This window comes from Vombatus ursinus, unplaced genomic scaffold (assembly GCF_900497805.2).
Source record: "Vombatus ursinus unplaced genomic scaffold, bare-nosed wombat genome assembly UNPS02015255.1, whole genome shotgun sequence".
In the NCBI taxonomy this organism is placed as follows: domain Eukaryota; kingdom Metazoa; phylum Chordata; class Mammalia; order Diprotodontia; family Vombatidae; genus Vombatus; species Vombatus ursinus.
In genome coordinates this window covers 35,198,905-35,211,423 of record NW_020955033.1, presented here as the reverse complement: position 1 = coordinate 35,211,423, position 12,519 = coordinate 35,198,905, and the positions used below count along the sequence as shown (strand labels likewise).

The following is a 12,519-nucleotide window of genomic DNA, read 5'->3' as shown; positions in this document are numbered from 1 at the left end:
CATGGAGGCACAGACCATGCCTTTTCTGAATTTGACTTCTTCCTAATACTCTCCACTATTCTTTAAACATAATAGTTACCTAATAAATATTTATTGAATTTTTCTGTAGGACTTGAACATTCAGGAAAATGTTAACAGGAGGAAATAATTGACGGAGCAAGATCCAGGAGGAGGGAGGGAGGACAGGATGAGATCAAAAGGTTAGGAACCCTCTTTTCTTGATACTATAGAACAATCTGGAAGCAGTGAGAATGAGTAACCTCTTGAAAATCCTTTTAACTTCAGCAAAAACATAACTTATGATTTCCCAGAAATGCTGTTGGCATTAAGCTTAGCTTAGAAAAGTTGGTTCAATCACAATGCTAGTGGAACTAGGGCTATACGTTAATCTCCATTGGAGCAAGTTAGTTGCATATAAAGAAAAGGGTCCTTTCTCTACAACTCGAAATCTTATGATCCTATTTTTGTTCCACACTCATAGACTGTAACCCCAAGTCCTGGAAAACCAATAAAATCCATATCAGAGCCACTGTCAAAGACAGTGTTTAATCAGTTCAACTCACAACTATCAAAAATGAGAGTAGATATTTATGTGGCATTTTGCATTCATTAACTCATTTGATCCTCACAACTATCCAGTGGGGTAGATATTATTATAATCCCCATTTTTCAGATAAAAAAAAGAAGACTCTGAGAGGATAAATGATGTGGCCATTGTCACATAGTTGGTAAATGTCAGATTTGGAATTTAAACCCATCTCTCTCAACTGTAGGCCCAATACTCATTCTATTACATTTCTCTACTAGACAGGTAACCCCAAAAGTCTCATGTTTACAATGACGATGATGAAGACGATGATGAAGACGATGATGAAGACGATGATGATGATGATACATTGTTTTACAACAATAGGGCATATTTACAGTTTTCATAGTGCTTTCACATTGAGCCCAACTGGATAATAAGATGAAGCAAAAATGTTTTACGAACATCTCCAGACTTTTTATATAAAAGTCTCCAGCAATTCCTCTATAATTCTGAAGCCTTGGATTAACTCAGATTCTCTCTCGTTTTATTGCCTCACCTTTTCTCTAAGGCAAACTGTTTTTAGGAGAAAAATCACTCTATCACAAATGTCTGATTTAAATGTCAACAGGTGCTCTACTTCTATTCTCTGGAATTTAGACCAGGTATTTTATGCAAAACAGAAAGTAATCTAATTGGTCTTAGAATACCTTTGATACTGTTAGAGAAAAGCACAGAGTGACATTTCCACTCCTTTGTGATGGGATAGAACCATATATCAAAAATGAACTAAAATTATCAAAATCTTCAACAGCAATATGGGCACAAGAGATTTTTATAGATCTTAATTCTGAGGGCAATTTTTTTCTTGAAGTAATGACACATATTAATTATCAAGAAACTTTTTCCTTATAATTCAAAGGTAAAGAGTTTAAATTCCCTACAGAACAAGTGTAAACTTCATTTATATAGATTAATGAGATATGTCAAGTTCATATTTAGAGCAATTCAGCTTTCTTCTACTCTTTCCTATAAAAACAGATTTCTTTAATTCTACTGACTGTAAGATTAACATATAATCTTATGCCAGTATATAATATACAAAGTATCATGGAATGAGGATTTATGGTCATTAACACTGGTAGTAAAAAAGAAAAACACACTCAAATCTGGTCAGATATAGATTCTACAATCTTTTTCTTTCCAATATGGCCTCCTATATACATATAACTATACTTATATAGATATATGTATATATGTGTAGATGTATATATTTTAAGACATGCATTTTATACTCAATTTTAAAAAAAATTAATTACCTCACTAAAATTGGAGGCAAACAAAAATGAGAGATTATTAAAAATAGATGGCTCAGGACAAAAATGTAATTTGCTCTTGAACTCTAAACGCTGCAGTCAAGCAATTACCTTCATAAGTAAAGAAACCACCCACCCAACAAGGACTGGGGCTTTGTTCCTTATCTTCAAAGAACAAGCCACTTGCATCTGGATCAAATCCTTTAAACAATAATTGAGCAGCCAACATCAAAGCACTTTCATTTTTCCTTAGCTATTTAACTTAATTAGAGCTAATAAAGATATGGGTTTACAAGCTGGCTGCCGGGTGGGAAAAAAAAAATCCCTAAGAAACACAGTCAAGAAATTAATGAATTGGATGTTAATATCCAGAAGACTCCTTGCTCCTGCACCCAGACCCCCTGGCCCATACCTGACAGGAGCGCCTCGACTCTGGGCTGGCTTCAGCAAAACTGTCACAGTATTATCAGTCTGATTCAGGGGTGTTTCCAGTTCATATGCTGGCATCAAAGGTGCTGCAAAAGGAAACAAGACAGAGCAAAAGGAAATGAGAGAGAGAGAGACTCGTTATGTTTGATTTACTTGGTTGCAGATTTGGATTTTCCTGAGCAGTTTATTTTTTTTTTAAATCTTCCTTCCAAGGCAAAGAGCACATGAAAAATACCGAGCTCTGTAGTGAAGTGGTGGCCATAGCCACAAAATGACTTTATTTACATTCCCCTACATGTATATCTAAAGAAGCTAGGCAGAAGACAGAATGGGTACAGTCTTTTTATTTAGCATTCTTTTTTTTCAAACTGGAGTACAAAATTAACTACATTAATTCCAAGGCCAATTTTTAAAACGTGTTATGGCCAGAAAAATTAAATTTCAGTATACTTTTGCTATAAATAATATTCTTCAGACTGTGGGTCCAGATGCCCAAAGAGTCCTCAGGGAGGCTGGAAGGTGTTGCTAAATTTGAAGTATTGAGGCTATCATTATCAGTAAGGCAATGTTTTCTCTTCTCAAGTTCCTCTTACCAAGGATCTTCTGAGAGAGCTTTTGGTCCTATTATGAGCCCAGGCAGAAAACTAAAGGCTTTCAAAATCAAGGAGACTGCTAGTTTCATGCGAGCGTGTTCTGTGAAGGGATGATTAAAGAGGCATGGAGAGAGGATACATCCATAGGAGAAAGCATTCAGTGATAAGGATTAGTAGAATGTAAGCTCCTTGAGGGCAGGGGCTGTTTCATTTTTTGTTTTATAGCCTGGTGCCTAGTACGATGTTTGGCACAAAGTAAGTATTAATCAATGTTTTTTTAATTGAATTAAAAAATTTTGGAAACACTACTTTAAAGTATTTAACAAAAATTCTTGTGCCTTATCTAGAAAACCCATGGATTGTTTCTTAGTACTATTATATTCTGTTAGTGTTGTTTCTGGGAGTTTTATGGTGAAGTCTACATTCCCAAAGTCCTTGTCAGATTATTCATTGTTTACCCTTTTCCTCTAGCTTTGTCATGATCAATTTATATTAAATTTACAATCACATTTGAATTCAGATTCAAAATTATCTTCATTGGCTTATATACCATAAATTTATCCTTTGAGTGACAAGTGATCAAAAAGAAACTTTAAACTTCACCCCCACCAAAAACCTGCTGGAAAATTGGCAGTGTTCCTCAGTGTTTTCTTGCTATCAATTATCCACCCAAAAGTTTAATAAAATAGTAAAATAATAAAAGTTTAATAAAATAGTAATGATGAGTAGGAGTCAAAATGAAAACACTGTACCAACTAAAAATCTGATTGGGGTTTCCCTCCAAAATGAGAAATAGGCACCCAACTGCCTAAAAGTTTTGAAAAATTTCAAGACCCCTTTGGAGAAATGAACTCCATCACTGGTATGTATCTCACAGCAGATGTCCAACTTAATTCCCCAAACAGGAATGAGAAAAATCAGCCCAAAAAGACTCCCCACATAGTTATACATCTCTGTAAACACATTTAAAATGTCTGGCCACTGAAGGGAGGTACAGTTGAATTTCTAAAAAGTTAGAGGTAACTATGTCTTGGGCTGTCAGTCTTCATTCTTCATCCTGTGTATCTATTAGAGAAGGAATTACCCTGGGAGGTTACTAACCTCTATAAGCAAACTCTATCCACATAACAGAAAGGCATTTCTGCTGAGTTCTCAATAGTCCATGGCTCATTACTGAAATTTTCCAGCACTGTCTCTGGGCTAATTCAGAATTGTGTAAGGGATGAGTGAACACTGAACAGAACCCTCTGTCTCACTTCCAAAACCCTAACACTAAATCCTGAAACAGCAGCAGACATTGTTGTACCTGCTTCATTTCTGTGCTTCCATAAATTATGAGTTACACAATTTTGAAAAGGTAATCTCAAGAGCCCCACAAATCAGACTGTGGGACATCCAAAAATTTCAAACGTTTCAAAATGTCTTTTTGTCTGGCCAGTCCTGAAAATGGACTGTTTATTTAGCATCCAAAGGATGACACTGCTTTTGATGAAGGACACAGTCATTCACTTTCAACAATACCTGATATTTTTGTGGTAAATTGATTTGTTGCTGGAGGTCCAAAGCCCTTGGCTGTGCTTGCTCGGATAGTAAAGGAGTATGTGGTACCCGGATACAGTCCAAAAAAAAGGAAATGAGTTTCATTTCCCAGCTTTGAAACTCTTCCACTTTGATTGGATAAATCTATTTCTGGGTCAAAGGAACTGACTGCCTTGTAGGTGATCTGCAAAAGAATAAGAATGTGATAAAATATCTTGAGCAGATGGACAAGATTGCATCTTTATCCAATAAACCCTTCTGATGTATGCACTGTCAGACATTTTATGATAAGCTATCCTGCTCCCTCAGACTTTTCAAATCCTGAATCCAATGAAGGGACACAGGAATTCAGCCAAGACAGTTATGAGTTATTACTTTTATAGACAGGAAGAACTTGGGGCCAGACAGTTTATGGTGTTAAAGATGGGTTCAGGCTTAAGCTAATACTTTGAATTTGCTTGCCTTCAAAATGTCTAAATCATGCTACTGTTTGAACAAAAAAATGCAATTAACCACACAAGATAAAGGCCTAATATGCTTGTAGTTCCATTTCTAATCAATGTGGCTATTATTAGACTCTATGCCATAAGAGATAGTCCTCTTTTGATAGCAAAAGTAGTTTTAGATGTTTTGCCACAAAGTAAGCCGAGGCATTTGTATTTGAAATTGAAACTCTGGTTTTCTTCGGTAATCCTGGCTATCAATCAAGACTGCAGGGTTTTACTTTGGGCTGAAATGTGAACTCATCCAAATGTACAGACATAGGAAGAAAGTCCTCTATTAAAGTTCTACTCTGATGCCTTATTGGTATGTGGAATGCCATCCGGCAAATCTGATGAGCTAGAAATAGAGAGGCTCTTAACTATGAGGCCTTGTTCTTCTATCCAAGGGCTCATCACTGAAAAGTTAGTCACCAGGTTGATTTCTTTTTTGCCTTGAAAATTCATGTCATTAAGGTGATGTGATTAGAATTGAGAGGTTGCATGGTATAAAGCATTGGACTTGAAGTCAGGAAGATGTAGGTTCAAATCTCCCCTCAGACACTTAATAGATAGAAGTGGAAGCATTATTCATAGAGGTGAAACAATAAATCTTTCAAAAACTGATGTATGAAGAACAGACAAGAGTCTTTGCATTTTGTCCTGTCAAGTGCTACTCATTTTTATTTTAACTTAAACCTCCAAAACGAGTTCATCACACGTTCCAAAGTAAGAGTTTTCAGTGGTGATTGCTGACTTCCACTGGCTTTAATGACATAATTTCTAAATTAGGAACCGATTCAAAAGTTTTAAATTGCAAAACCAAGCACTTTTTTTGCTCTTAAATTGGTAGACTCACTTGTAATTTATGTACATGAACACGAACACTGTTATTATACAAAGTGATAATTGACATTCTTTTTTTCTTATGTTTATACCATATCATTATAATTAAGAAGACCTCTGAAAGAATATTTAGATCGAATCAACTAAGCTTCAGCAAGAAAATGTTTGCTCTGTACTTCAATCACAACCACGTTTGACATGATCAGACTGGTAGAATATTCAGGATATCAACCCTTTAACAGATTTTACTCACAAAATATTCTCTGTCATACACTTAAGCTGACCTGGGGAAAAAAAAAACATAAAACATGACGGTCTTTTGCCTAGATCTCTATTCTTAGCTGTCAGGATAACCCATTAAGCTAGACACCTGTGGTTCAAGTATGCTTAACCTAGTTATAGATTAAGTCAGCCTTAAAGACCTTTGACGGTACTGCCACCAACCAGCTAGTATTTTCCACTTATTTTCACTCCTGAACTAGCAGTCTTTAAGAACTGATTCCATTCCACCTTAACTCTTCCCAATCTGGTTTCCACTGCACATCACTCTTCTCAAACCATATTTCTGAAGGTCAAAAACTATTTTCTAGTTGCTAAGTCTAGTTTCTTTTCCTCTGTTCTATTTGACATCTGCAATATTCAAAAGAGTGGGAACACCTTTTTTTCTATAACCTTTCTTTTCTCCTGGTTTCCATGATGTCACCAAATTCTATTTTTCCTTCTATTTGTATAACAATTCCACTTCTAGATCCATTGTTCTTCTTTTATCTTTTTCTACCCTTTGAATAAGGCCATTAATTAAGGTTTAGTGCTACGACCTTTGTTTTTTTTAATCTCATTCATTTCCTTGGTCTCAGTGACTACTGCCCTCTACTCCTTTCCACCCAACTTGCTTATTTCCATCGAGGGGACCACCCTTCGTCTAGCCTTCCAGAACTCATTATCTTCCCTCCCAACCCTTCCCCTCTTCCCAGCTTCTGTATGATTGAGAATTTCCCTATGTTAAGCACATTACCACCCTCCAAATCCAAGTCATTCATGATCCCAACCTTGATGTCATTCTCACTTTCAACATTTCTCACAATCAGTTGACAAATTTTGACATTTTAACCTCCATAACATCTCTTCCATTCAACCCTTTTCTCTACTCATATAGCTACCATCTTGGTTCCAGTCACCTCTCACTTGGACTATCACAGTGAGTTTGTAATGGGTCTTCCTGACTCTCTCCTTATTCCAATCTATCTACTCTTCATTTGTCAAATGTTTTGCCTTCTGACCCTGTTACTTCTCTATTCAATAACTTCAATGGCTCTCTATTGCCTTTAGGATAAAATATAAACTCCTCTGCTTGGCTTTTGAAACTCTTCATAACTTAAGCCCCTACCTTATCTTTCCAGTCCCATTTTACATTACTCTCCTTCCCACACTCTATGGTTCAGCTGAACTGGCTTCCTCTCTGTTCCGTTCCCAAGACACTATCTCTCTCCCGGGACTCTGGGCCTTTATAGCAGTCCAGATACATTCCTGCAAGGCAGGAAAGATTGGCCTCTTCTTGTGCACTTGATAGAATCCCACCCTTCCTTCAGGACAGCTCTCAAGTTTATTCTCCCCACTGCTAGAATCCTCTCTCACTATCGTAAATTTAACAACTTAGTGTTTATTCTGTACATTCTTTTATATGTGCACATTGTCTCTCTCAATAGAACATTAGCTCTACTGAAGCTAGGGATTATTTATTTATTTTTCCTATCTCTAGAGATAAGCAAAGTGCCTGATGCTAAATAAATTAAATAAATATTTCTTGATTGTTGGATGAACTGAAATGTAGAAGACTCTCAAATCTACAAGTTCTGATTTTCATTCTCTCTCTCTCTCTCTCTCTCTCTCTCTCTCTCTCTCTCTCCCCCCCCCCCTCCCCTTTTCCATTTCCAACTAGACCACGTAGATTTCTCATTGATATTTAAAAATCCATGTGTCTAAAACTGAACTCAGCCTTCTGTCTAAAATAGTTTCTTCTCTTGATTTGCCTATTTTTGTTTATGGTACTATCATTTTCTCAATTTTGTGGGTCTAAAATTTTAGTTATCTTTAGTTATTTAGTTACTCTTTCCTCTCACTTTCTAATCCCATATTCGGGTACCAAGTCCTATTGGCTCTTCCTTTCTAACTTCTTTCATACGTAACCCTTCCTCTCAGTTTCCACTATTAATCTAGTTCAGGGTCTTAGCCTGTTCTTGGACTACTTACTGTTGTCGCAATAGTATCCTAGCTAGTTTTCTTAACCTTCAGCCTCATATCTCCACTCAATCCTGTACTCCTGTACACAAAAATAATCACTGTCTCGTTACTTTTACCATAATGTCTACATTTCATATCCTGTTATATGAGGTTCAATTAATTATCAATGTATCTTCTCCAGCCTTATTTCATTATTGCCCTATAAGAATTCCATTAGTCAAACTGTTTTATTTTTCACAGAAAGTGTCATACTTTCCCCATGTTTTTTTTTTAACTGTTCCAGTCTATGCCTTGAGAATTCCTTTTCCCTTCCTCTTCCCCTATCTATCCTTTAATACTCAGTGCACGTAGCAAACTTTTTGTTTACCCTTGTCTGACTATCCTATCCTGAAATGATGGGTTTCCCCTTTGAAATCCTATTGCAATTGTTATCCATCTGGCAATTATATGACATGTGATCTCTCTTCTATGGCATTAAACTGATAACTTAAACAAGTCCAGAGAAGTTAATATATTTTAAGTCACATAAGTAGTAAGTTGAGGAGCCTAGATTTTAATGTATGTCTTTTGAATCTAAGTCAAGAACTCCTTCCATTGCATCCTACTATTTCCAGTTTTTCACAGATTCATATTCTTTTCTCTAACTACCATGAAAACGTCTTGAAATCAGGGGTCATAGCTCATCTTTCTCTGTATCGACCATGGTACCTAGAATGCACATAATAAATGCTTAACTATCTTTTTTTAAAGAACTTTGTTGAGACTAGTTGAATCTTAGGGTTGACTCATGAATTTGAGTTTTTTCAAAGGTGGCTAGGAAAGGGGGAAAGGAGGATAAAATGAATGAGTAATTGGTGGAAAATTGTCAGAAAAGAGGATCATGTCTTCTGATACCAAAGAGAGGGGAGAGAAATTAATAGAAAACAGAGAGATAAATCTATCAGCCCATGACAAAGGCATATATTTTGAAGTCTGCCCAATAGTAGGGGTATATTTACCCTAAGGGAAGGTAGCTGTAAGATAGCTAAAGTGAAACTAACTGTCCTTCGTGGAGACCAAACAAATGCCCATATTCAAATCAACTTAGTCAAACCCAGCCCTTCCAGGCAGCAGATGAACAGTGAGCAATAGGGAACTTAGCATGGTGCCTGTCACCTAGGAAGCACTTAATAAATGCTTGTTGACTTGAAGCTCCTAGGACAGCAGATATTGGGGTCTATTTTTACCACTGTCATTACCTCATTGAGCAAGAACTAAGGAAGTCTAAGAATGTGCAAAGAATGAGAACAATGCTCTATTCTTTTAATTTACAAATATTTCCTAATGTTTTTTCCTTTGGTTACATTTATCATACCATCTATATCTATATTTATCTATCTATATTTGATCTTCTCTTATCCTAATGATTCTTTATTTTCATCTTTACTTCCACACATAATTATCAAATTCCACTTCCTTCTCCAAAAAGAGATGCTTGGTTTCCTTTATTATTTAACTTTTTCTTTTCTAATCCATACTCCAGTCCTTGTCTTTTATTTGATGTCCCTATTTTTCCTACTCTCACAGTTCCTTATATTCTGACTGACAGGTCCTCTACATTAACCAGGTTTAATCTCAAGGTATGTAAGATTTTACTTTGAGAAATCATTAGTTACATTATTTTCTGCCAGAGGAATGGTTGGCGGGGGGAGTGGCGGGAGACCCACAATCTTAAAGTCAGAAGATCTGGTTTTCAGTGGCATTTCCATCACTTATCTGATAAGTTACAACAGGCAAGTTATATCAGTTAAGTGTCCTTTTCCTTCTCGGTGAAACACAGCTAATTACATCAGCTCTAGGGACATTTAAGGGTTGTTGCGAAGCTCAAGCAGGCAAAGGATGTAAAGATACTTTGCAAATAGGAGATGCATGGTATTATTATGATTACATGCAAATGGAAGGTATTATTATGATCATGAAAAAAAGAGGACAATGAACATAAAAAGGTGATGGTATTATAGTAGAGAGGACAGAAAAAAGGACTTTGTATCCAGGAAGATTTTATGTTTAGTCATTAAACTCAACTCAAAAAAGTTCTAAGCTTTCCCCTCTGGTACCATGTAAAGTGAATTGATCTGCCGTGCTTATACATATACTTTTATTTTTCAAAAAGCCTGATTTATGACAACTTCATCCATCCTCATTGCACTAGCATTTTAGATTAGTGTTCACCTGGGAGATCCTGTCTGCTAAATTCCAAGAGATTAATGGGTTCTTCTGTTGGGACTTCTATTCTTATTGTTTAAGTATTTAAATGTTTAACGCTGAGAAATATGCATTCCTCTGGCAATAGATGGACACAGCCCGGCTTTCACTGCCCTTGCTCTAGACAAGCTTACGTATCTTTTGAGGCAATTGACTCCCTCTCTCATCATCAAAGCTTTACTTCCAAGGCTGATATCATACTGTTGTTTAGTTGCTCAGATGTGTCCGACTCTTTGTGACCCCATGGTCCAGGCTTTCCACAGGGTTTTCTGGTCTAGGCTACTGGAGTGGTTTGCCATTTCTTTTCCAGTTGATTAAGGCAAACAGAGGCTAAGTGACTTGCCCAGGATTACACAGTTAGTAAGTGTCTGAGGCTAGATTTGAACCCAGGTCTTCCTGACTCTAGGCCCAGCACTCTATCCACTGAGTCATCTAGCTGCCCCAATATATCATATGCATTTTTCTATAAAAATATAGCTGTTTCTCTGCTTAATTTTCATACAAATGAATCATGAAAACATCAGAGAGATTAAAATGACAAACTCTAAAAATTGTGACCAAATAGTCAATTGTCAGAAGTAATTATTAAACAAGGGACAAAGTCATGCATTTTCTTAATATTTCTTCCATTTTACAGTAAGACAGCCATTGAACAACATCAATAGCTCAGCACTGAAATTAGCTTTTTTCTTTTATCGAAATTCCTTTAGCTTTCAATTAATTTTTCTTCCTTTCTTTTTTTCTTTTTTCTTTTCTTTTTTTTTTCTTTTTTTGCATTTCAATACCAAGTTTCAGAAGATTTATGGAAACATAAGTGTAAGGCTAGTTGGGTCAGACATGAGGGTGAACAGTGATGACTGTCTGACAGCTTAGTCTGCTCAGTCTTTTGTCAGATTTTCTGAAAGGTATTCAAGCAGAGGTTCCACATGAGGAGCAGCAGCAATTCCCAGAAACCTAACAACACATAATTTTGTTGAATTTGCATTCAAATAAATGCTAGCTTTAAAAAAATAATCTACCTGCTTACTTTTACTACAATAGGCTTAGTAAAATGATCCTCCTACAAGTGCGGTGATGACTGTCACCACTGCTACTTCTATTTTTTCTTGAACAATTCATCAAAATCTTCTTCACTATGATTCAACTATCTGACATGCATCACTAGATATAACCGCGACACTGAAGTCAAAAGAGAGTGGCTAATTCCTGAAAATCAAGAGTCATTGTTCTATTGGCATTCCCCAAGTGAATTTTATTGACTTTTAAATTGCATAATCTGTATTCTCTACAATTCAGCAACACAATATTTTATAGTTAAGAAACATCAAGATCTAAACTTCTGAAATATTTAAAACTTAAACAAAATAAAACAATTCAATTTTTTAAAGAAAGATAATTTTCAATGCTTTATCTATTTAACATGCAATTACTAACCTGGAAGCACCCAATTCAATACAAATACTCACTCAAAAAGTATATACCACAGATTGTAACTTATATTTATTATATTTCTGTTTTTAAATGTAAAAAAAAAAAGGCTGCTTTAAATGACTAATTCTTTATCAAAACAGTTCCATATTCATTCAATGCAAATTTATTGGCATTTGATGGGATTCTTTAAATCACAATTAGTAGGCACTTGCTAAATACTTGTTAAATTGAACTGAAATTATAATTACATGTATATGTTCTCTACCTCATAGAAGGTGATCACACCATATGTCTGAGCTGGCTCTCTCCACTGAAGAAATATCTTCTCCTCGAAAGTACTTCCTTGGATAGATTCAATGGGAACAGAACTTGGAACTAACAACAGCAACAAAAACGACAAAAAAATACAGTTTTGGTCAGATGAGCATCCGTTAGGTTTTAATTTCTCAAAGAGGCACAATATTTGAAAGTCTGCAGATACAATCAATCTCCCACAGAGACTTTCAAATAGTAGACAGAATTATTCCCTTAGTCCTCTCCTTCCCCCCTCCCTACCACCTCTCCTTGGCTAGAAGAATTTTCCTTTAGAGGGAAACAATGAAAACACTATCTAGTCATTTCTTTCTTAGAGTAAGAGAAAATACTGATATTCGATAAACTTTCACATCATGTTATCTATTCTTGAAAGGAAAATAAAAATTTGAAACAGTCATAAATTTAAAGCTGCAAGGGATCTTGTAGCTCATCTACTCCATCACCCTTCTTTTTACAGATGAGGAAACTGAGGCCCATAAAGCTGTCCAAGGTCAACCAGGTAGATACTGGCAAAGTTGGGATTTGCACTAGGTCCTCTGACTTTAAATTCAGTGTTCTTT

General features: G+C 35.9%; 1 protein-coding gene across 5 annotated transcripts in view; it reads right to left on the bottom strand.

The window, feature by feature from the left end:
* The window catches only part of LOC114031828 (receptor-type tyrosine-protein phosphatase mu), a 958,139-nt gene that overhangs the window by 432,819 nt on the left and 512,801 nt on the right, over positions 1-12,519 (bottom strand). For all 5 annotated transcript variants that reach the window (XM_027846963.1, XM_027846964.1, XM_027846965.1 and 2 more), the window contains exons 9-11: positions 11,910-12,019; positions 4,386-4,587; positions 2,255-2,357 (exon numbers count right to left, since the gene is read on the bottom strand). In XM_027846963.1, the coding sequence (XP_027702764.1) occupies positions 2,255-2,357; positions 4,386-4,587; positions 11,910-12,019 (415 nt within the window). The remainder of the gene's footprint in view (positions 1-2,254; positions 2,358-4,385; positions 4,588-11,909; positions 12,020-12,519) is intronic.